General features: G+C 45.8%; 1 protein-coding gene across 1 annotated transcript; it reads right to left on the reverse strand.

The window, feature by feature from the left end:
- Nucleotides 1-4,174: 4,174 nt before the first annotated feature.
- BORCS6 (BLOC-1 related complex subunit 6) lies at nucleotides 4,175-9,806 on the reverse strand. The gene is made up of 4 exons (XM_063427499.1): nucleotides 9,574-9,806; nucleotides 8,430-8,584; nucleotides 6,649-6,732; nucleotides 4,175-4,365 (listed from the first exon to the last, which is right to left on the reverse strand). The coding sequence occupies exons 1-4, from the start codon at nucleotides 9,602-9,604 to the stop codon at nucleotides 4,240-4,242; spliced, it is 396 nt and encodes a 131-aa protein (XP_063283569.1). The 5' UTR covers nucleotides 9,605-9,806; the 3' UTR covers nucleotides 4,175-4,239.
- Between the last annotated feature and the right edge of the window lie 13,886 nt (nucleotides 9,807-23,692).

The raw sequence follows: 23,692 nt of genomic DNA on the forward strand, positions 1-23,692 counted from the left end.
CTGCTAATTTGGTTTCTATTCCTAAACTGAGCAATGAATAATTCTTTCTTCTGGGTGTTTCAGCTTCCTCTTTTGTGCTAATGCTTCCTTATGTAGGGCTGACATGCAGATCTGGACTGGGAACTAAAAGCACAGGTGCCAGAAAAAAAAAAATAGTACCAGCCCTATACTATGGTGCACTAGCATAGTGTGCAGTTATAGAGGTGGAAAAGATCATAAAGGAACACTATACTGCAGTGATGGCGAACCTATGGCAGGCCAAGCCCTCTCTGTGGGCACGCAGACATAGGTTGTCAGTAGGGTGCCCAGCGGTGTATTCAACGCGAGGCTAACAAGGCATTTTCCTTGGGCGACACTTTCCTAGGTGCGGCAAAAAAAGCTGCCCCCAAACGCCTCAGCGGATGCCTTGTTAGCCTCGTGTCCTGGGGGGCCCAAGAGCTGGCCACCTTTGGGCAACCCCCGAGGCAGGCGGCAGCTTGATTTGCGCTTGGGCGGCGAAAGAGTGTTGTAGTCTGAGCTCTCGGCATCACTAAGTGGCGTGCGAGGGAGCTGAGCAGGAAGATCAGAGCTCCCTCGCTGCCTACTCTGCCAGTTCGCCCCCTGCCTGCCTGTCCAGCAGCCCCACTGGACCCCAGATGAGGAATTCACTTCAGTTCTCCCACGGAGGCTGGGTGGAGTTAAGTTAAAATTTAAAAATAATAATAATAGTAATTTGTGAGGGTTGGGGGAAATGTGTATTAGTGTGTGTCTGTCAGTTAATGTGTGTGTGTCTGTCTGTCAGTGTTGTGAGTGTGTCAGTCAGTGTGTGTCTGTTAGTGAGATATGTCTGTCAGTGAGTATGTGCGTCTGTCAATGGGTGTGTGTGACTGTCAGTATGCATGTCTGTGTGTGTCTGCGTAATAGTGTGTGGCTGTCAGAGTGTATCAAATATGTGAGTGTGTATATCTGTCAGTGAAAGTGTGTGTTTCTTAAACAGTGTGTATTTCAGTGCATGCATCAGTGAGGGAGTGTCTGTCAGTCAAAGTGTGTGGCCTTGAAGGGGTGGGTGCCCGAGTTTGTTCATACCTAGGGCAGCACAAATTCAAAATACACCACTGAGGGTGCCCACGTGTCCCGAATCGCCCAGGTCAGTCCCGCATTTTGAGAGTCTGTCCCGGGCACCCTCTTTCCGGGACAATGTAGGTGTCCCAGAATGAGTTGCACCGCTGCAGTGGCCAATCAGGGGGGGGGGGAGGGTTTCTTCCTCCCAGCATACAGAGTATGTGTGTATCTGTGAATGTCAGTGTGTATAATTGCCATGTTGGAACTTTGAGGAAAAAAAGTTGGTTTGTATTGCGGTTTGGGCACTCGGGCTCAAAAATGCTATAGTGTGAGGAATATAAACATATATTCCGGACACTATAGTTTTAAAAATACGGTTTAGGTTTGTGACCCTCTCTGCTTACTTTAAAAAGGTGGTTTGTGCATTTTTTTCCATGACAATCTCAGCCAATCCAATAGTTTCCCATAGGAAAGAATTTGGAGGCTGTTGCACATGCGCAGCAAAACATCTGACTGACTGCCACTAGAGGGGTTCCTAAGCAGTATTGTAAACATTCAGAAGAAAACTGAATGAACGAAGTGGATCCAAACCACTTTATGTAAACATAGTGGAGCGCTAACATAATAAAGCACAAAAGGTAGATCCCCAGATGTTGTAGAACTACAGCTCCCTTGATGCTTTTCATGAATTTTCAGAATGGCAAAGCATGATGGAAACTGTATTTTTTTAAATTCTCTGGGGATCTACCTTTTGGGCACTCCTGGTGTAGTGGATGTAGTCTGTGTTTGTGCAGCAGATGCAGTGTTTGTGTGTGTAAATATGTGGCGTAGGATTCTGTGGCTAATCCATTCTGTGGGCTTAAAGCTTCTTAATATATAAATATATATATATATATATGTTGTTTAATAAATAAACAAAATTTTAATCCCCACTGCCTGCCTTTCATCTGGTTGTCCAGTGGCTTTGTGCAGGCTGACAGGAGCTTGCATACTGAAAAAGAGGAGGCAATCTTCCATGTCCTTAAGCTCCTCTCTACAACTCTCGTGAGCCTAATATAATATATCTCTAGACTATACCTAGTTTGAAGAATTGCATGCATTTGTGCATTGTATGTGGACTACCCTTAGGGGTTTATTGTATGAAGTTAAGTGTATAGAGATCATAAGAGGGTGATTACAGAGTTAACGGGCAGAGTCAAATTCTAGGGGAGGAGTTTGGCTCTACACCATCTTAAAACTTCACCAGCTGCCTGACCTGGGGGAGGTTCTAGAGGGGACTGAGTGGCAAGAGATATGGGAGGCATGCACCAAAGTATCTATGTGTGTTACACTTCAGGAACAATGCTATAAAACGCTCTTTAGGTGGTACACAACACCGTTTAAGCAATGTCACATGAGGTTAAGCCCCATTGATACCTGCTGGCATCTATGCGGGGACAAGGGGAGTTATATGCATATGTGATGGCAGTGCCCAAAGATCAGGGACCTTTGGGGTAGGACGGTTGGACCTCAGCTCTAGCGCTCTCTAAACACTATTAGAATTAGAGCCCTGGAGTTGTCTGCTTTCCAGACCTAGAGAGGGTCTCAATAGACACCAACTGAAATTATTAAATATGCTATATCAAGCAGCACGGCGTGCACAGACACAAAAATGGACAAGCCCAAACTTACCACATATATCCATGATTGTAGCAAAAATCAAGGACAACTACCTCATGGACAAATTAACAGGACAGGTCCGCAACACCACCACCACCTTTAATAAGGTATAGGAGTTATGGGAACAATATGAGGACTAGCCTCATAGATAAATAAGGGCCATACGAAAAGTCTCCCGCTCCCACCCACATAGATGCCCGATAGCACCGGGTCATAGAGTAAAAGTGTTTCTGTTAAAATAAAACTTTAAAGACTGACTGTGAACTAACTAAGCTTAGATAGTAGAAGCATTGCATGCATGTAACCTACCTCTTTTCAGTTCTGTATCATTGTATAACTGACGCATTTACAGCAATAAGGCTTGTGTGCAAACCTCCTTATACTGCACTGTCTCAGTCTGTCAATGCAAAAATAAAGAACACTTCACCAGCTGCCACCCTACACATTCCTGAAAACGAGCCTACATTTTTTAGCTGCTCTTATTACAGACTGTTAATTTTAGGAATTTATTTTTAATCTGCTGCTCTGTTAATTGCCTGCTCGAGTCTGCAGTAGCCTACTGTGTGATTAGAGGTCGATTAACACAGCAGGAGATAACTTGTAAACTTAGCATACTGAGCTGCTAAAAAACCCAAAAAAAAACAAAAAATAAATAAAATAACACATTCTTTATTTAAATGAAGACTTTTTTTTCAGGAAGTAGAGAGGCTCTGTGTGAGTCTCAGCCAGTGGAGCTGTAGCTAGGGCTAAGTGAACACGTGATTTAAAGGATACTGTATGCTTCAAAACAACTTTAAAGGACCACTATAGGCACCCAGACCACTTCAGCTCAATGAAGTGGTCTGGGTGCCAGGTCCCTCTAGGTTTAACCCTGCCTTCTGTAAACATAGCAGTTTCCTAGAAACTGCTATGTTTACATTAGGGTTAATCCAGCCTCTAGTTGCTGTCTCACTGACAGCCGCTAGAGGCGCTTCTCACTGTGATTTTCACAGTGAGAAGACGCCAGCGTCCATAGGAAAGGTTTGAGAATGCTTTCCTATGGACTGGCTGAATGCGGGCGCGGCTCTTGCCGCGCATGCAGCCAATGATGACTGAAGGAGGATGAGAGTCCCCAGCGCCGAGGGAGCCCAGCGCTGAAGAAAAGTGAGTGTTTCAATACAATAAAAACAAGTTTGAATTTAAAAAAAATATTCTAAGTTTAGCGAATAACACCAAGTTTTAAAATGTATAAAAAACAAATAAAAATAAAGCAAATATAATTTGGTAGATCAACTGAATAAAATGAAACCACCAATCTAAGTTCTACTACTTACAATCGAGACATACTCTTTCCCCCCCCCCCCCCTTTAAATTAGGCCAGATGGGGAAAAGATTTTAAAAGTACAGAAAAACAGGACTGAAGACATATGAACATACAAGTATGCATTTTTCAATTAAACAGGAAGTCTTTCATTTTTTTTATTGGTGTTTTAATTTTCTTTTTTTTTTTAAATGAAATATATACACAAATATAAATACGCCTAGCAATACAATGATAAGTTATTTACATAATGTTTCAAACATCTCCAGAGTGCGCTTAATATCTCGGATCTGTTTGGCAAGCGCATGAATGGGATGCATGGATCTATCCAACTCTTCACATCGAGCCATCAATGTATACATGCCCTAGTGAATAAAAGGGAAAAATAAATACAAATATTTTGCAAGGATTAATGGTTTCTTTACTTTGCTAATTCTTTATTTAAAGCAGATCTGAGATATAGTACATATTACATTAGATAACCTCCCAAAAAAACAAACAAACAAGGCCTTATTTATTTATTTTTACATTTTCTTACTATCCCTACAAGGTGTGATGGTTAATTCATGACTGATTTACAATACAAGAACTGCCATGCAATTTAGTCAATCCCAGTTTACTAGGCTTCTAGTATCACTTTTTCATTGTGATAATTAAAACAGCATCAACATTTATAGATGTGGGGTAACTTAACATTACAGAGAAACTGTAATTTCTATGGAATTCACAAAATTAAATAAAACACTGAAAATCATGCATAACTTGAGTTAACCTTTTTTCGTGACATGTTCTGTTTACTTTTAAGTTTATATTAAGGGTTTCGCTAATTAAATCACAATCCCATTGAGACAAGACAAACACTGCAAATGAGGAATAGAAACAGAAAAATTGTTAAATTCCTCCTCTTTTCTGTATGCTCTCTCTATGCGTACACCCAGTGCAAAGAGCACAGCTTATGACAATGAATAACACAGCGCTATGATCAGGGCCGGCCTTAAGGCGCTCTGTGCAAATAATTGTCACAGTGCCCCTCCCCTGTCATATCTCTTCATTTAGCTGTGTGTGATAGGTATTGTACTCAGATAAAAATATGCAAGTAGGCCAATGTGTGAATGCAGGTGTGTATTTTTGTAAATTCACATGAACACAATTATACACATGCACTGTCAAATACAGCTACATGCACAAAGTCCCAAGCACAGTCACACACAGTTAAAGGCAGTCACACACACACACTTACGCACAGTCTCTCCCACTCACTCATACACACACAGACTCACTTACGCACAGTCTCTCCCACTCACTCATACACACACAGACTCACACACACCGAGTTACAGACAGTCTCTCACACACACAGAGTTACAGACAGTCTCTCACACACACAGAGTTACAGACAGTCTCTCACACACACAGAGTTACAGACAGTCTCTCACACACACAGAGTTACAGACAGTCTCTCACACACACAGAGTTACAGACAGTCTCTCACACACACAGAGTTACAGACAGTCTCTCTCTCACTTACACACACATTTAGACAGCACACACACAGTTACAGTCTCTCTCTCTCACACACAGGTACCTGTTTCCACTATGGGCTGGCTACGGGAGTAGGGGCACTGTAGTCCCTGATGTACAGGTGTCTGTGGAGCAGGGACTCCTACCTGCTTCCCCCGCAGAGTACACAAGTTGAATTTAGCTCCGCCCCTGCCTTATCAGCTAGTTCTGGCTCATAAGAATGAAATGCTCCCCCTCAGGTGCAGCACGGCCACGCTACATAGTGCGACCGCGACCTGCATTATAGGATAACTCTGGGCCCTCCCTGACACCTCTCACACAGGGAGCTGTGTCGGCCACATGGCACCTCCTGCTGCCATGGTGCCCTGTGCAACCGTACAGCTCACACAGCCCTAAGGACAGCCTTTGCTATGACAGAGGAGCCCAGATGCAGTAGAGGTATGGATTTCTACTTTTAAAACCTCACACAAAATATTTGTTAAATATGAGACTAAGCAAGTATAGTATTTAAAATCCTTGGAAGTGGCAGTTCCATTTTCAAGGAACAGTAAGTAACATTAGGAATAAAAACCATGTAAGCCTAATGTTATATTGTTTTTCTAGTGTTTTCTAAAATAGGAAAATAAATAATTGTATTCACCTTTAGTCCCCAAGTGCATGGACTTGCCGCAAGCCCTGCCTGGTTTTATCCAAGCCACAGGGAAGGATTTGTGGGAATGTGCGGCAATTGCCAAGCTGCACCAATTAGCATTTTTTTATAGAGATGGATTGGCTCAGTGCAATAACCAATAAAAAACTCCAAACAATAATATAGAGCAGGAGGGGCTGACCTCAGCAGACTGTTTGCTTTGGCACTTTCAGTTTCCAAAAGCTGTCAAAGAATTAAATGTATATGAATTTTATTCCAACAGCCGTAGGGCCAAGAATGGAAAATCTCAATGCAGAAGAGCGGTGTTAACATATTAATAATAAGAGATGTGCCTTAACCCATGCTGCAACTATAGCCTGGCTTCTGGTGGAGTGTTTTGTTTAGTTTGCGTGAGATTTTTATAATTATTATTATTTTTATTTTTTTTTAAAGGTAGTAGAAGATCTTGACATTAAAATATAGTGTTTTCCTTTCTTACCTTGATACTCATATCAACAGATTCTCCAAGACTGTCCACTGAGTCTCTGTAAGTCTGAATATATCCAACACTAAGTGCAGTCATCTAAGAATAAATACATATATAATTAATACATAAAACATTTTGCATTAAAATAAAGAAATTACAAAAATTGTAATAGATTTTAGAAGAATGTGCATTAAAATGCTTGAATTTAATCTCCAGTTTTGGATAATTAAACTCATTAATCAATGAAGTGCCTGTCTCCTTTTAATAAGTAGTTATTTTAAACAGTTACTTTAAGTACCTTTACAAAATTAAAGGATTTTGATGTGCTGTTCCAAAAAAGTGGGGCAATCACCATGGAAACCGGGAGGCGACTCCTCCTCCTCCCCATTTTACACTGCTTTTTAGAACAGAACACTTTCAGTAATTTCCCACAATGTAGCATTAACATGCCAACACTAGAAACCTTTGTTTTTCCATCAAGGCCAGAGGTACGTACTTTAGTTTTGTTCATAGTATCTTCATGTTTCCGCCTGACAATAAAGTAGCAATGTGCCTAGAGTGTATATAAACAGTACTTTGTAAATAAATAAGTCACGGGACACTCCAGACACCAAAACAACCTCATCTAAATGAAACTGTTATGGTGCCAGGAGTCCGTCTTACCTCAAGAGGTTAAACTATTCTCAAACGGTTGAACTCCAAAGTTGCCTCCAGTCCAGTTGCGATCTCCAATCCCCCTAGACGGCACCCAGCTTCTGAAATTTCACTTATTTAAAAGCCAGTTTTTACACTGGGAGTCACTGATTGGCTGAGAGTGTCAGCTGACCGCTCTTAGCCAACCAGCAGCGCCTCTGCACTACAGCACTCCGCGCTTCCTGAAAGTGAAATTTTAGAAGCCGGATGCTGTCTCAGGGGAGTGGAGAGTGCCATTTGACGTTTAACCATTTGAGGTAAGAATGCTTTCGGAGGCCTCCTGGCACCATGATAAGTTTATTTTGATGAAGTTGTTTTGGTGCAAGAAGTGTCCCTTTAAGGCTGCCAATCTTAGGCCAGTGACAAAGGGAGGAATTTTACTTCTCTGCCGGCTAAAATCTGTCCAACTTGTTCTAATGTTCATATTGCTTTCAAATGGTTGGGAAGATCAACATTTTACTAATGAAAAGTTACATAATATCACTACAGCCATATAAATACCACAAACTTAAAGGAACACTAAACATGTACTCCTGACACTATAGTGTTTAACTATTTAGGTCACCTTCTTACCCTTGGACCTCATTGAAAAGGTGATTTTACTCACCTTTTTCCCCATGCCTTGCCGGTCTCGCCTTCACTGGATTCACCTGGTCCTGCCTCCCTGGCTGAGATCATCAAACTTGATGATCTCAGCCAATCCAATTCTTTCCCATAGGAAAGCATTGGGAGGCTATTGTGCATGCGCAGAAAAATTATGCACCAATCAGCATCTCCTCATAAAGATGCATAGAATTAATGCATTTCGATGGGGAACGTTCAGCGCCTGTATGAAGGTCATGTGTAGCAGTGGACTAGGAAGCGCCTCTAGTGGCCATCTAGACTGCCACTAGAGGTGTAACTAGCCAGCAATCTAAACACTGCTTTTCCTCTGAAAAGACAGTGTTTGCATTAAGAAACCATAACATTAAACTGTAGTGGTTTAGGTGATTATAGTGTCCCTGTAAGTAGAGACAATGACACATTGTCTTTGTGTACTGATAATGCGGTTATTGCCCAGCATGTACAATGTGTTAAGAGTTGTTAATATATGATCTTACATTCTGGATAGTTCCATTAAGGCTTTTCATCATTTGATCTACTTTTAAGGCTACATCTTGAGTGAGGATTTCCAAATCCTTCAGAACTTCAGGGTCAATCGGAGGAATGTCTGCTTTACTCCTCTGTAGAGCCTGGTGACGAACATGGGCTCCAGCTAGAATATATGTAAAAGAAGAAAACAAAAAAACTGAAACATATAAAAAAGTATTAATATACAACAAAACAATGAACTAAAAATTCAGCCTATGACATTGTAACAATCTGGTGCTTAAAGGAAAATTGTAAATGTTTAACCTCATGGTTATAGTGTTTAGAGTTCCCTGGTGCTGTCCTTCCATTCAGTATTAAACTAGTTTTAATGCTGAATGAAAGTTCCAGCAGACCATCCTTTTTTTGTTGTTGCTTGAGATAATGAGGAAGTATTACAGTGATCAGCAACAGTTGCAGTGACTGGCTAAGAGTTGCAGTTCAAGCCTTACACAATTTAGGCCCAGATAACAAACGTTAGTCCAAAATAACGGATTTTAAAAAATACATAAAAAAAAAACCCTCCAACTCAGTTTTGACTGTTTTAGTTTTAAAACGTGCCCTTTGTATTTCAACGTAGTACTGTTTGGAGTTCGATGGACAATCGACTTCATGGTGCTGATTGTAAATAAGTTGGATGGTGTGTTTTTGCCCGGCGTTCACAGAGACCGTAAACAGGTCAGGGCAGTGATACTACCAACATTTAAAATGACAAGCGAATTCCAAAATAACAGAAACAAATGGGGCATTCTCTTAAAATGTAATGAACTGAGAAACCTGTAAAGCTTTAAAAGGTGTAATGTTCCTGTTTATTCCAGGGGTTCCCATTGGCGATTGCTCCCCTTCCAGATTATTACAGCACTGGGATAAATCTCTCACATTATGTTTTGATAGTGTTCCTCTTTATGATCAGAAATATAGGTATCTGTATTCTTTATATGCATTCTTACTTCCCCCACAGCCCTGTCTGTCAGCTGATCAGGTTATCACTATGTGATGTCAGCCAGGAAGCCAGTGGGCTCCAGTTTCCCCATCACTCTGCCTACACAGAGTGAATGAGGTCAATATATACTGGGTGCCAGCACTGAGCCCACAATCAGACTTCCCATGACTTACATTCCCGGTCAGAGCTGTGTCTGGAGCTCATTCTGGCAGCAATGCTGTGATTGGCGGAGACTTGTTGGTTGGCAGTGACGTCAACTGAAGTAATGACGCAAGCTGAACGCGTCACATTTCATCATTCGCATCAAAACCCTTTGAGGAATGAAGCAGAGGACACCTCGCTCCAGCCACTCAATCTCCAGACCACTGAGCGTCGCAGTTAGATGACGCAACCTGTCAGTCACTTTCGTCTACGCCCCCAAAACAGGAAGCATCACGTGAGCGAGCTTAGAGAGCCAATCAGTGTCCGAGATGCCATTGGTGGGCGGGGTTACGCATTGACATGCTGTGAAGACTGATTGGCGGGTTCTTCAGAATCTTGGCCAGCAGGTGTTCTATCAAAAAAGCATACCGCGTGAAAAACACATACCCTCGTCACTTCCGCGCATCAACTAGGTAGGGATTTTTCACGGGGTAGGGGAAATTAACGCCACAGTGCGCACGCGCGGCTCACTACTCCCGTCGGAGGTACAGCGCGCGTGCGCACTAGTGGCAAGGGAGCACTCCACACACCGCGCGTGCGCAGTATAGGGGCAGGGAAATTTGATGGCTATTTGTTCTGTGAATTCTCCCTACCCCTATACTGCGCATGCGCGGACTCTGATCGTCGGATTAAAGCCTCTCCCTGCTCCCAACACTCTCAGCCATCCAAGGGGATGGTAAGGTATGGTGGGGGTTTTTGTGAAGTATATGGGAGGTCTGCGCAGTATAATGGGGGGGTCTGCGCAGTATAATGGGGGGGTCTGCGCAGTATAATGGGGGGTCTGCGCAGTATAATGAGGGGTCTGCGCAGTATAATGGGGGGGTCTGCGCAGTATAATGGGGGGGTCTGCGCAGTATAATGGGGGGGGGTCTGCGCAGTATAATGGGGGGGTCTGCGCAGTATAATGGGGAGGTTTGCGCAGTATAATGGGGGGGTCTGCGCTGTATAATGGGGGGGTCTGCGCTGTATATGGGGGGGTCTGCGCAGTATAATGGGGGGGTCTGCGCAGTATAATGGGGGTCTGCGCAGTATAATGGGGGGGTCTGCGCAGTATAATGGGGGTGTGTGCGCAGTATAATGGGGGTCTGCGTAGTATAATGGGGGTCTGCGCAGTATAATGGGGGGTCTGCGCTGAATAATGGGGGGGTCTGCGCTGTATAATGGGGGGTCTGCGCAGTATAATGGGGGGCTGCGCAGTATAATGGGGGGGCTGCGCTGTATAATGGGGGGGCTGCGCTGTATAATGGGGGGTCTGCGCTGTATAATGGAGGGTCTGCGCAGTATAATGGGGGATCTTCGCTGTATAATGGAGACCCCCCCCCCATTATACTGCGCAGACCCCCCATATACTTCACAAAAACCCCCACCATATTTTACCCTCCCCTTGGATGGCTGAGAGTGTTGGGAGCAGGGAGAGGCTTTAATCCGACGATCTGAGTCCGCGCATGCGCAGTATAGGGGTAGGGCGATTTCTCAGGGCTAATAGCCATCAAATTTCCCTGCCCCTATACTGCGCACCCGCGGTGTGTGGAGTGCTCCCTTGCCACTAGTGCGCACGCGCGCTGTACCTCCGACGGGAGTACTGAGCCGCGCGTGTGCACTGTGGCGTTAATTTCCCCTACCCCGTGAAAAATCCCTACCTAGTTGGTGTGCGCTTGCGCGGTGGCGCATCCCCCCCCCCCCCCCCCCAACGTCACTTCCGGTGCGGCCGCGTCACCGGAAGTGACGAGGGTATGTCTTTTTCACGGGGTATGCTTTTTTGATAGAACACCGGCCCCCTTTAAAAAGGGTTAAAACTCACCTTTTTTCTGAAAAGGCAGTATTTACATTTAAATGCCTGCAGGGATATACTATAGACACCAGAACAACTACATTAAGCGGTAGTTATTCTGGTGACTATAGTGTTCCTTTAAGCTCTCCTTTACCCTAACTACCTTTAACTATATTTAAAGCGGCACTGTCATGCCGAACTTACCTTTCCCCAATCGATTCCTCTTCTCTCCCTCTCTCGGGATCTGTTCTACTTTTCATTCTATCTGCTCTAGTTATCTTTAAAACATAAAACAAAGTAGGGACTACTTTGTCCTATGTATTATTCCTACGCTTGACCAGCTCTGACCCACTTCTTGTTGGTCAAATACATTTTCCCACAATACTCACCCTTTGCTCTGGGATCTCGCGATGCCTGCTTTCACTATTCCCGAACGTCCTGTCATTTAGACAGAACGCCTGCGAAACTACTGAATTCCATCCTAACAGAATGAGAACAGTTTGTTCATTCATGTTAGGGCAACATTCGGTACTTTTAGTTTGGTTCGAAATTTCATTCAAATGAATGACATTCCGATCCGTGCATCTTGCTGCCGCTTAGCACATAGCTCCCTAATTCCCATGGTATTAGGGAGCTATCTACTAAAAGGCTGAAAGACCAAGATTTACTTAGTATTAGTAAATGAGTGAGACTGCCCCTACTAGCAATGCTGCAGGGGCATATCTACTAAACAGTAAGCAGGCTGGGCTGGAACAGTGAAAATCCCCACCAACCTCTCTTCCAAAAAATGCCCCAGTGGTGGGGCATCGATTAACTAGCGGGGGGAGGAGGGGACATAGTGCCCCCCCGAGTGGGGTCTATTAAACTAAACGGGGGACATAGGCTCCCGCCGGCCCCTCATGGGTGTGACAGTGGGCGGAGGACCTATTGTCCCCCCTCCGGCCCCCACCCATGAGCGGCGGGTGGGGGCTTTAAGTGACAATGGGAGGGAGGACCTAGTGTCCCCTCCCCCACCCATAGGTGACGAGTGGGGGCTAAATGTAAAATAAATGCCCCCCCCAGAAGTGACTAGTGGTCCCCAAGCTCCTAGTCACCCATCCCCTCAAAAAAATAAATTAAAGCTTTACCTACCCCCCCTCACCCTGAAAATAGTGAGGGGGAACAATAAAACGAACTACCCGTAAATAAAAAAATACTTACCATTTGATGTCTTTTTTTCATCCCTGAAAAAGGCCAAATTAAAATACATAAAGCCCGCCAAACTTTGAAAAAAGAAAAAAACACAACGAAAAAGAAAAAATCCTGACACTAAAAAGATAATCCATCTTCACCCAGGGAGGGCACCACACAGACTGAGCTCTGTAGGGTGGGGAAAGGCTTATAAAGCCTTATATAAGCCAACCAATAAGAGTGCTCTGATAGGTAAATAGTGAGCCTTACAGATAACCAATCAGGTAATTTTTAATTTGGCCTTTTTTGGGGCCTAAAAAGGTTTTAGAAAAAAAAGACATTAAATGGTAAGTATTTTTTTATTTATTTACAAGTAGTTGGTTTTATTGTTCCCGCCTCACTATTTTTAAGGTGAGAGGGGTAGGAAGGGCTTTATTTTTTGGGGTGGTGGGTAACTAGGGGATTGGGGACCCCTAGTTACCTGTGGGTGGAGGCCAGGGGGACAACAGGCCCCCACCCGCTGCTCATGGGTGGGTGCCAGGTGGGGGGTGGGGACAGGAACAACAGGTCCTCCCCCCATGTCTTTTAGGGCCCCCACCCACCGCTCATGGGTGGGGACCGGGGGATGATGACAATAGATCCTCCTCCTCATCATCATTTAGAGCCCCCACCCACTGCTCATGGGTGGGGGGACAATAGGTCCTCGCCCTGTATTGTATTATAGGGCCCCCACCTGTCACTCATGGGTGGGGGCCGAAGGTGGGCCGACAATAGGTCCTCCCTCCTCTCTTGTCGTTGAGGGCGCCCACCCGCTGCTCATGGGTGGGGGCCGGGACAATAGGTCCCCCCCATTGTCTTTTAGGGCCCCCACCCGTCGCTCATTGTTGGGGGCCGGGGGACAATTGGTCTCCCCTATTGTCATTTAGGGCCCCCACCTGCCGCTAATGGGTGGGGGCCGGGTGGGTCCCCGTTTAGTTGAATAGCCCCCACTCGCGGGGCATGGTGAGGGATCGGGGGGGGGGGCGGAGGGCAGTATGTCCCATGTTATTTATTTGAGCAGAGGCTGATCACTGTTTTAGGCAGAACAGGCGTGGCACTGGAAATGTGCTAGAGCACAAAAAGAGAGTGACTCCGACTCAGAAATCGGGTCTTGTGAGGAGGCTGATACTGAGTCCATGTGTGACTCCAATGATGAGATTGGCGGGCAGGACAATGGTCCTTTCGCCCCTGCTCCATCGGGGTTGGTAATAAGTGGCTCTTGCAGCGACTCCCCCGCTACCGCGGGTTCCACCCTCATGGATCCGTCTGGAGAACCTATGTTTGACCCGCATGCTCTCCATCACCCGAGGTCGGCAGAATGGCTCCCAGCGGACCATGTGGCTAAGTACCGGCCGGTCTAATTACCACGCCCGTGGACCGGGACGAGGCTCCTATAACCAGAGACCATCCTATCAGGAGACGAGACACCAGTCCCCTTTCTTCCCCTCTCATGGAAGACCATGGCGCTCCAGATGCTTCAGGGGGAACTCCGGTTCCAGACGCCCTTACGGTAAGCTTACGTCTACCTCATGTTTTTTCCAATTTCTGTGTAGGGGCAGACTCATTTTTTCCAAGCCTGCTCAAACATCACCTCACATGCCTGGGTTCTGACCAGTGAGGGGTTTTCACATAGAGTTGGTCGACACCCCGTGTCACATTCCTCCCCCTCACCCTATTGTACTTTCAGGGGCAGACCGCGCCTTAATAGATGAGGAGCTATCAACTCTCCACACGAAGGGGGCGATAGAACGGGCCCCAATGTCCTCCACAGGGGTTCTCAGCAACATCTTCCTTGTAGAAAAGAAAGGTGGGCAGATGCGCCCAGTTATCAACCTCCGGGCCCTGAACACTCTAGTGCGCTACCGCCACTTCAAGATGGAGGGCATTCATCTCCTGCAGGATTTACTCCTTTGGGGATACTGGATGGCAAAATTAGACCTCAAGGACGCATACTTGATGGTCCCAGTGACCAAGGCATCCAGGGACATACTAAGCTTTCTCTGTAAAGGCGACACTTGGCGCTTCACATGCCTCCCTCTCGGGCTCTCGTCAGCTCCGTGGTGCTTCACCAAATTGATGCGCCCTGCCATGGCTTGGTTGCGCAGTCGAGTAGTACTGCTGATAGTCTACTTGGAAGACATCCTCCTCATCGCACAGGACCGTTCGGTCCTCCAGAAACACCTACAGTGGACGATGGATCTCCTCTCTCGCCTGGGTTTCCTCCTCAATTGGGAAAAATCCTGCCTGTCCCCTTCCCGACGCATGGAGTTCCTCGGGTTCACGGTAGACTCAGAAGCGGAATCTCTCAGCCTCCCTCCAGCCAAGATACGCTCCATCCGCAAGGAACTACGCCGCACCCTAGCGCTCCCCCAGCTGTCGCTGCGTCATCTAGCACGGATCATCGGCCTACTGACCTCCTCAATCCAGGCGGTGTTTCCAGCCCCGCTCCATTATCGTGTCCTGCAGCGTCTGAAGATCGCACATCTTCGCAACGGGGCATCCTATGCAGACATGGTTTCCCTGGATTCGGAAACCTGAGACAAGCTGACTTGGTGGATTCACAACCTATCCGCTTGTAATGGCAAGGCCAGTCTCCACGGTTGAGGTGCCCACTGCAACGGCGTGACTACCAGGGGATGCTGGTCGGAGGACGAATCCTGTCTCCACATAAATGCCCTGGAACTCCTGGCCGGCTCCTTTGCGATCCGGAGCTTCGCGAACAGGACCGCCAGTGCGTGCATCATCTCCGCAGTTCGCTATATCAATCACATGGGTGGCACGCATTCGGCCATTCTGGCCCGCTTGGCAAAGAACTTCTGGGCCTATTGTTTGGCCTGGAATCTGATCGTCCAGGCGGCATACCTACCTGGTCTCCACAACACCCATGTGGATTGGAGCTCACGCTATCTGTCGGACAGCAGCAATTGGAAATTGGACGTAGGGGTGTTCTCCACTATCTCGTCTCTCTGGGGACCTTTTGCCATCAACCTCTTCGCTTCCCAGCTCAACGTCCAGCTACCTCGATTCTACAGCTGGCGCCTGGACCCAACCGTGGAGGCAGTGGACGCCTTCCTGCAAGACTGGACCGGCTCATCCAGTGTCGTCGCTGGTGGGGGGGGGCAGAGGGGGCCATGGCCCCCCCTACATCATGCTGTGCCCCCCCTTGGGCCCCCCAAATGCCAGCAACTTGCTGGCCATGTGTCTAAATGATATTCCCTCGGACTGTAACAGTGTGTGACAGCCTGAGGAAATGCAGAAAAGAGCAGCTGAAACAGGGCTGGCTGTCTGTGGCCGGAGGGAGCACTGACAGGCTCCCCGGCACAGGCCCCGCCCCCAAACGAAGCCCCGCCTTCCGAACATAAGCCCCGCCGTTAAGCAGCAGCCCATGCTGCTGCTGGAAAGGATGAAATATGGCTGCCTGACCCCCAGCAACAGGTTCCAGTGACAGGTAGGCTTAATGTGCTTGTGTGTGTGTGTGTGTGTGTGTCTGTCTGTCTGTCTGCTAGTGAGGAAGCATGTGTGTGTGCATGGATTCAGCAGTGTGTGTGTGCATGGATTCAGCAGTGTGTGTGTATGGACTCAGCAGTCTGTGTATGTGTATGGACTCAGCAGTCTGTGTGTGTGTGTGTGTGTGTGTGTATAGACTCAGCAGTCTGTATGTGTGTGTATGGACTCAGCAGTGTGTATGTGTGTGTGTGTATGGACTCAGCAGTCTGTGTGTGTGTAAGGACTCAGCAGTGTGTATGTGTGTGTATGGACTCAGCAGTGTGTATGTGTGTGTATGGACTCAGCAGTGTGTGTGTGTATGGACTCAGCAGTCTCTGTGTGTGTGTATGGACTCAGCAGTCTCTGTGTGTGTGTGTGTGTGTGTGTGTGTGTGTGTATGGACTCAGCAGTCTATGTGTGTGTGTATGGACTCAGCAGTGTGTGTGTGTGTGTATGTGTGTGTATGGACTCAGCAGTCTATATGTGTGTGTGTATGGACTCAGCAGCCTGTGTGTGTGTGTGTGTGTGTGTGTGGATTTAGCAGTGTGTGTGTATGGACTCAGCAGTGTGTAAGAACTCAGCAGTCTGTGTCTGTGTGTAGACTCAGCAGTCTGTATGTGTGTGTGTGTGTATGGACTCAGCAGTCTGTATTTGTGTGTATGGACTCAGCAGTCTGTAAATGTGTGTGTGTGTGTGTACTCAGCAGTGTGTGTGTGTGTGTGGACTCAGCAGTGTGTATGTGTGTGTATGGACTCAGCAGTGTGTGTGTGTGTGTATGGACTCAGCAGTGTGTGTGTATGGACTCAGCAGTCTGTGTGTGTGTATGGACTCAGCAGTCTGTGTCTATGTATGGACTCAGCAGTGTGTGTGTGTGTGTGTGTGTATGGACTCAGCAGTGTGTGTGTATGGACTCAGCAGTCTGTGTGTGTGTATGGACTCAGCAGTCTGTGTGTGTGTGTGGACTCAGCAGTCTGTATGTGTGTGTGGACTCAGCAGTCTGTGTGTGTGTGTGTGTGTGTGTGTATGGACTCAGCAGTCTGTGTGTGTGTGTATGGACTCGGCAGTCTGTATGTTTGTTTGCATGGACTCAGCAGTCTGTATGTGTGTGTGGACTCAGCAGTCTGTGTGTGTGTATGGACTCAGCAGTGTGTGTATGGACTCAGCAGTCTGTATCTCTGTGTGTATGGACTCAGCAGTGTGTGTGTGTATGGACTCAGCAGTCTGTGTGTGTGTATGGACTCGGCAGTCTGTATGTTTGTTTGCATGGACTCAGCAGTCTGTATGTGTGTGTGGACTCAGCAGTCTGTGTGTGTGTATGGACTCAGCAGTGTGTGTATGGACTCAGCAGTCTGTATCTCTGTGTGTATGGACTCAGCAGTGTGTGTGTGTATGGACTCAGCAGTCTGTGTGTGTGTGTGTATGGACTCAGCAGTCTGTGTATGGACTCAGCAGTCTGTGTGTGTGTGTGTGTGTGTGTGTGGATGGCTTAAACCCACCAATCAGAGTGCTCTGAGCATAATTGCAGGGGCGGGGCAAGAAAACATAAAATGGTAATTTTTTAAAAAATTTTTTACAGGTTCTTAGTTAATGCCCCCCCCCTCATTATTTTTAGGGTGAGGGGAGTAGGTAGGGGTTAGTTTTTTGGGGGGAGGGGGTTGACTAGGGGTATGGGGACCCCTAGTCACCTGAGGGAGGGAGGGTTAAATTTTTTTTAGAGCCCCCACCCGCAGGGCCGGATTAAGAGCACACTGGGCCTGGTGCTGACAATTATGATGGGCCTAATTACGGAATCTTATCGACCAAAAACATTAAAACAATCATACCTCCCAAGCGTCATGTATCTGATGGAGATGGTGCTGGAGGGAAACTCATAGGATGCAGCTATAAGAAAACACATACTCTATGCTAATCTCTCTCTAATTTATATCTTTCATCTTTCAATTAAATCCATAACCCTTAACAGCAGTGTCCAGTGAAGCAGGAAGTCAATGGGCGGGGTAAAAGGGTGGCCACTAGTGCGAATCACGTCACCAGACCTGCCAAAAGGGGAGAACATGCCCAAAAAGGGGGCATGTCTGTCCAAAGAATTTGAAGGACAGCCTGGCATGAATGCATGTCAGGATGCCCGCCAATCATGCAGGCTGTCCAACCAAGGGCATACTATGCAGGCAGCACCCTGAGCTTGACATAAATGCGTCTAATGATGCGCTCACTCAATGCTTTCTAAGGACTGTCCCCTAGCACTTGCTGGTCCACTTGTCTCCTTACCTTCTTACTAGCAGGCAGAAGTTCCTGGTATATAGTCTGAGACAGATAAAAGGTGTATGTAGTGAGTGTAGAAGAAAGGGGACATGCCACAGTGTTAGAGAGACCAACGTCTGCATTACCTAAACTAATTTTATTGTCAGCCAGTCCACACAGGTTTTGTTCCCATACATCACTCTTAAGCTTCCAAACTTAAAGGGACACTATAGTCACCAGAACAACTACAGCTTATTGTATTTGTTCTGGTAAGTAGAATCATTCCATTCAGGCCTTTTGCAGTAAACACTGTCTTTTCAGAGAAAATAACTCCACTGGCCGCTCCTTAGATGGCTGCTAGAGGTGCTTCCTGGGGCAGTACTGCCTAGTGTGCAGCACTGCCATTCAGTGTCTCCTCCCTCGGCATGCAGACACTGAACTTTCCTCATAGAGATGCATTGATTCAATTTATCTTTATGTGGAGATGCTTATTGGCCAGGGCTATGACTTGTGCTGGCTCTGCCCCTGATCTGCCTAGTTGACAGTCTCAGACAATCCTATGGGGAAGTATTGTAATTTGCTCAGACCACCACTTCTGATGATGTCAGTAGACAGTCAGTTCAAAGGCAGAGCCAGCAGCTTCTGACTTGAATACAAGTTATATTTTACTATACTTAGGGAGGCAAGAAGGGGGCAGGGTGGTGGTTTTAACATAATAGGGTCAGAAATACATGATTGTGTTCCTGACCCTACAGTGCTACTTTAAGCAAGAGTATGTGAAGAGTAGTTAAGGTTGCCACCTTTCTTGGAACAAAATACCAGCCTTAATCCTTTGTATAATCACAAGGAGTGACATCAGAGAAAATTCTGTAAAATCACCAACAAACTACTCACAGTTTGATTCTGCTGTATAGATGGATTGCTCCCAGTGTCTCAGTCTCCCTATGTATCACAGTGTCAGTGTCCCCATGTCGCCCAGTCCCCTAGTCTCCCAGTGTCTCAGTGTCCCCATTTCTCCCAGTGTCTCAGTGTGTCCACATGTCACTAGGACACTGAGAGACATGGGGACACTGAGACCTGGGGACACTGAGAGACCCGGGGACACTGGGAGACATGGGGACACAGACATTTAGGGAAACTGGGGGAAATGGGGACACAGACACTGGGAGACATGGGGACATTGAAACATTTGGGGACACTAGGGACACAGAGACATGGGAACACAGACACTGGGAGACTATGGGACACTGGGAGACTAGGGGACACTGGCTGGGAGACAGACACTTGGGGACACTGAGAGACATGGGGGCAGTTGTGGACATAGACATGGTGACACTAGGCACACAGAGACATGGGACACAGACACTGGGAGACTTGGGGACACTGAGACACTAGCGACACTGGATGGGGCACACTGGGAGAAACAGTATCCCCATGTGTCTCAGCATCCCCATGTGTCTCAGTGTCCCCAAGTGTCTCAGTGTTCCCAGGTCTCCCAGTGTCTGTGTCCCCATGTGTCCTAGTGTCTGTGTCCCCATGTATCTCCTAGTGTCTCAGTGTCCCCATATGTTCCCTAGTGTCTCAGTGTCCCCTAGTGTCTCAGTGTCCACATGTGTCCCCTAGTGTCTCAGTGTCCCCATATGCTCCCTAGTGTCTCAGTGTCCCCTAGTGTCTCAGTGTCCACATGTGTCCCCTAGTGTCTCAGTGTCCCCATGTGTCCCTGCTGCCTTTCCCCCCCATCCCTCACTTATCTGAGCTGTAGAGCTGCTGTCTGGACTCTGTGCTGTGTTGCTGGTCCCCACGGATCAGTGAGTAGTACAGAGAGGCAGGGATATGCATAGACATAAAATACTAGACGCCGCATTGACTGCTACTTCCTATTGGCGCTGATGAGCCGCGGGGCCGCCATCTTGGATAGGTCACAGTGTGATCTGCAGCATAGACATATTTAGAATATATATGTCTATGATCTGCAGAGCAAGGTCCTCAAAGTAAACATGGTTAGTCTTAAAATCCACCCGGAGGGTGTATAGATCCAGTAGCATGATGTTTAATCCTGGGATATTAAATAAAATGAACTGACATTTGCTGCTTTAAGACCTCTGTGGTTATTTACGTTATCGACTAAGTTTACTCAATACATTGAAATTATTTGAATATCCAGATTGAAACTATGCGTTGCATTTGGATTTAGGTTTGCTAAAATTATAAGTTTAGTGAACTAACCCCACAATCTATCATCTTAATATACATGTTTTAAAGTGGGACTGGATCTTTGCCTGATTTGTAATGTATTTACTTTTCACCTATTTTTAACTAATATGGATTTTGGAACTGTGCAAAATAAAATGTAGATATTTACAACTCTTTATTATTGTGAGCTCTGTCTTTTGCACTTTGAAGTCCGCATGGAGATGGCATAAAGAGAATAGGAGAACAAACAATCACATCACTATTTACTAAAGTGAGATTTGTCACTAAGGCAAAGTAAATTAAAAAAAATTAGGGACAGAAGTCCTAATATATAGACATATAATACCACACCGGGTGACCGGCCCAAAATGGCGCCCGCATTTCATGGCCCCCCGAGGTCAATGCGGCGTCTAGGTATTATATGTCTATGGGGATATGCTGTAACTTCCTATCCCTGCCTCTCTCCACACACAGTGACCCCTACTGGCCGGTGCTGGTATTGCAGAGTAATCTCCACTTATTCTGAGAAAAATACCTGCATTTGTATTGCCAGTATTACTGCAATACCGGCACGGCCAGGCAGTCTCAAATACCGGCTGTGCCAGTAAAATACCAGTCAGGTGGCAAACCTAAGAGTAGTGTGTGTGTGTAAAAAAAAAAAAAAAAAAAAAAAATAAAAAAAAAAAAAATTTTTTTTTTTTTTCAATGGGCCTATTCCATGGGCCTGGGCCTGGAGCTGCAGCTCCATCAGCCCCTATGTTAATCCGGCCCTGCCCACCCGCCGCTCAGGGGTGGTGGCCAGGGGGAGGACAATAGGTCCCCCCCCTTATTGGTATTTAGGGCCTCCACTCAGGGGTGGGGGCCAGGACATTAGGTCCCCCCTTATTAGTATTTAGGGCCCCCGCCCACCACTCAGGGGTGGGGTTCAGACACTAGGTTCCCCCCCTTATTCTAATAAGGCTGCTCACTGTATAATAGAAATTCCCCTACTCGCAGTATAGCGAGTAGGGGCATAATTTACTAATACTAAGTAATCTTTACTTAGTATTAGTAAATTTGGCTGAAAGACCAATTTAGGTCTTTAAGCCTTTTAGTAGATAGCTCCCTAATATCGTGGGAATTATTGAGTTATCTACTTATTCATTCCTGTCATTACATTAATTTTATATGAATGTATGTTACTTGATTGTTGTAAGTTTTGCAAATGCTTGCAGCTGAATCCTGGCTATGTTTGTATACTTTTTATTTAAAATTGTATACAGTGTAACATTCTTCATTCTTCCACTGGGTAAGTATATTAGTTCTTAGACAATACTGTGCTTCGAAACTTCGGCAACTTCGGAAATTTGGTAATTTCGGAACTTCGGGATTTCAACAATTCGGCAATTCATCTATTCCCGATTGTTCGAATTGCCCGAAATTCGTCCGAATTCACATTCAGACCGAAACAAATTGCACATGTCTAGAGTTCAGCATGGTATTGCCTTTTATGTGCATCTGAACTGTTAATGTTATGTTGGCCGGGTGGTGGTTCTCTTTGTCTGACATTAGGGGCACTGTGTTGTTTCAGTATATCTATACATTATGTCTTGGCATGCGCAATTGGTTTAAGTACTGATTTAACAGTTGGGCTCCTGTTTTTTATGTTTTCACAGGTTGATTCTGCGATGTTGGTGCTGTATAGAGATCCTCACTTCTTCCCACGACTTCACCACGTTGGCTGAAGATCTATGGATGGTGCTGTGATGGATTCCTTGTTGTTGATGCTTCGTCACTCGTTGATGGTTTTGTCCCAGTTCGCATAAGGTTCCTGATAAGTATCCAACTGGATTTTGGGATGGTTTGGTCTACTGTGTTCTGGACTGTTCATCGGTTCCTGTTTTCCGGTTTAGTGTCGCATCTCCAAAGAAAGAGGAATTTTGTGGGGAGGTGCTGACTATTATACTGGGACTTGGTATGGGAGTGGTCTATCACTATGGTTACCATTTTTTCTTACTGTTTGTATTCTTTGCTGCTATTGGTGGACAGTAAAGGGTTAAGCAATACTCGCCTCCGTGTCTTTCATAAAATCATGACTTTTCGTCATGAAATAGCAAAATCATGTAATTTACCTCTAAGGGCTACGTTCAGCTTCTCCGTGCCATGCATTGAATCAATGCATCTCTATGAGCAGATGCTGTTTGCCGCAGTACTGGATTTTGCCACACATGTGCACTAGCCTCCTGATGCGTTCTTATAGGGAAGCATTGAATTAGCTTAGATTACTGGTTCCCAAACCAGTCCTCAAAATAACGTCAGCTTAAAAAGATTACTCCAACCACCATGATAACTTCAGTGATTTGAAGTGGTCATGGTGATAGGAGTTTGTTTGTATAGCCTTTCTGTTTGAAATGCTGTACATCCAGAGATTATATTGATTTTTGTGCCGAGAGCAAAACACTCTTTTCCGTACTGCTAAATGTCAATTCTATGCATATTTTACATCTGTTATCAGTATGCACAGTTGACTGGCAGGTACCTTTTTATGAATAGGGAGCCGCTGGGGGAAATGGAGATTTGGCGCAGAAGAGCAACCTTTGAGGTTAAAGTGCCTCAGAGTGGTTTTCCCCTTCAGATAAGAGAGTACCAAAGACCTCTGGCACCACAAGAGGTTCATTTTGATGACATTGTAATGGTGACCACACAATTTCTTTAAAATCTCCCTTTCCCCAGCAGCATTTGGCTTCTTCAATTAAGTTTCAGGAAGTTTTGAGTGCTGCATGGGAGGTGCGCCATTGTTATGATGACCATAGAGGTCCTTTAACTTGAGTTTTTATACCCCGCTCTGAAAAATTTACTTTAATCATGCACAGGAGGCAGGGTCTAAAAGACTATTAACCCCTTAAGGACACAACTTCAGAAATAAAAGGGAATCATGACGGAATATTTCCATCATGTGTCCTTAAGGGGTTAACAGAGCAGGAGAAAATTCTAAATTAAACATAATGTGCAATAAAGGAAGTTTAAACAGGATCTCTTTTTACAGGAAGAGCTTAGGAAGGCTGTGTAAGTCACATGCAGGAAGGTGTGACTAGAGCTGCATAAGCAAAGTGATTTAACTCCTAAATGGCAGACAATTGAGCAGTGAGAATGCAGGGGCATGATGTATACACCAAAACTGCTTCCTTAAGCTGAAGTTGTTTTGGTGCTTA

This window comes from Pelobates fuscus, chromosome 7 (genome assembly GCF_036172605.1).
Source record: "Pelobates fuscus isolate aPelFus1 chromosome 7, aPelFus1.pri, whole genome shotgun sequence".
NCBI lineage: Eukaryota > Metazoa > Chordata > Amphibia > Anura > Pelobatidae > Pelobates > Pelobates fuscus.

Coding starts and splice junctions, on each gene's coding strand:
- BORCS6 (XM_063427499.1), bottom strand. CDS start 9,604: ATGAGCTCCAGACACAGCTCTGACCGGGAAT. Junction 8,585..9,573: donor ACACAGCTCTGACCGGGAAT/GTAAGTCATGGG, acceptor CATATATTCTAG/CTGGAGCCCATGTTCGTCAC. Junction 6,733..8,429: donor TTAATGGAACTATCCAGAAT/GTAAGATCATAT, acceptor ATTTATTCTTAG/ATGACTGCACTTAGTGTTGG.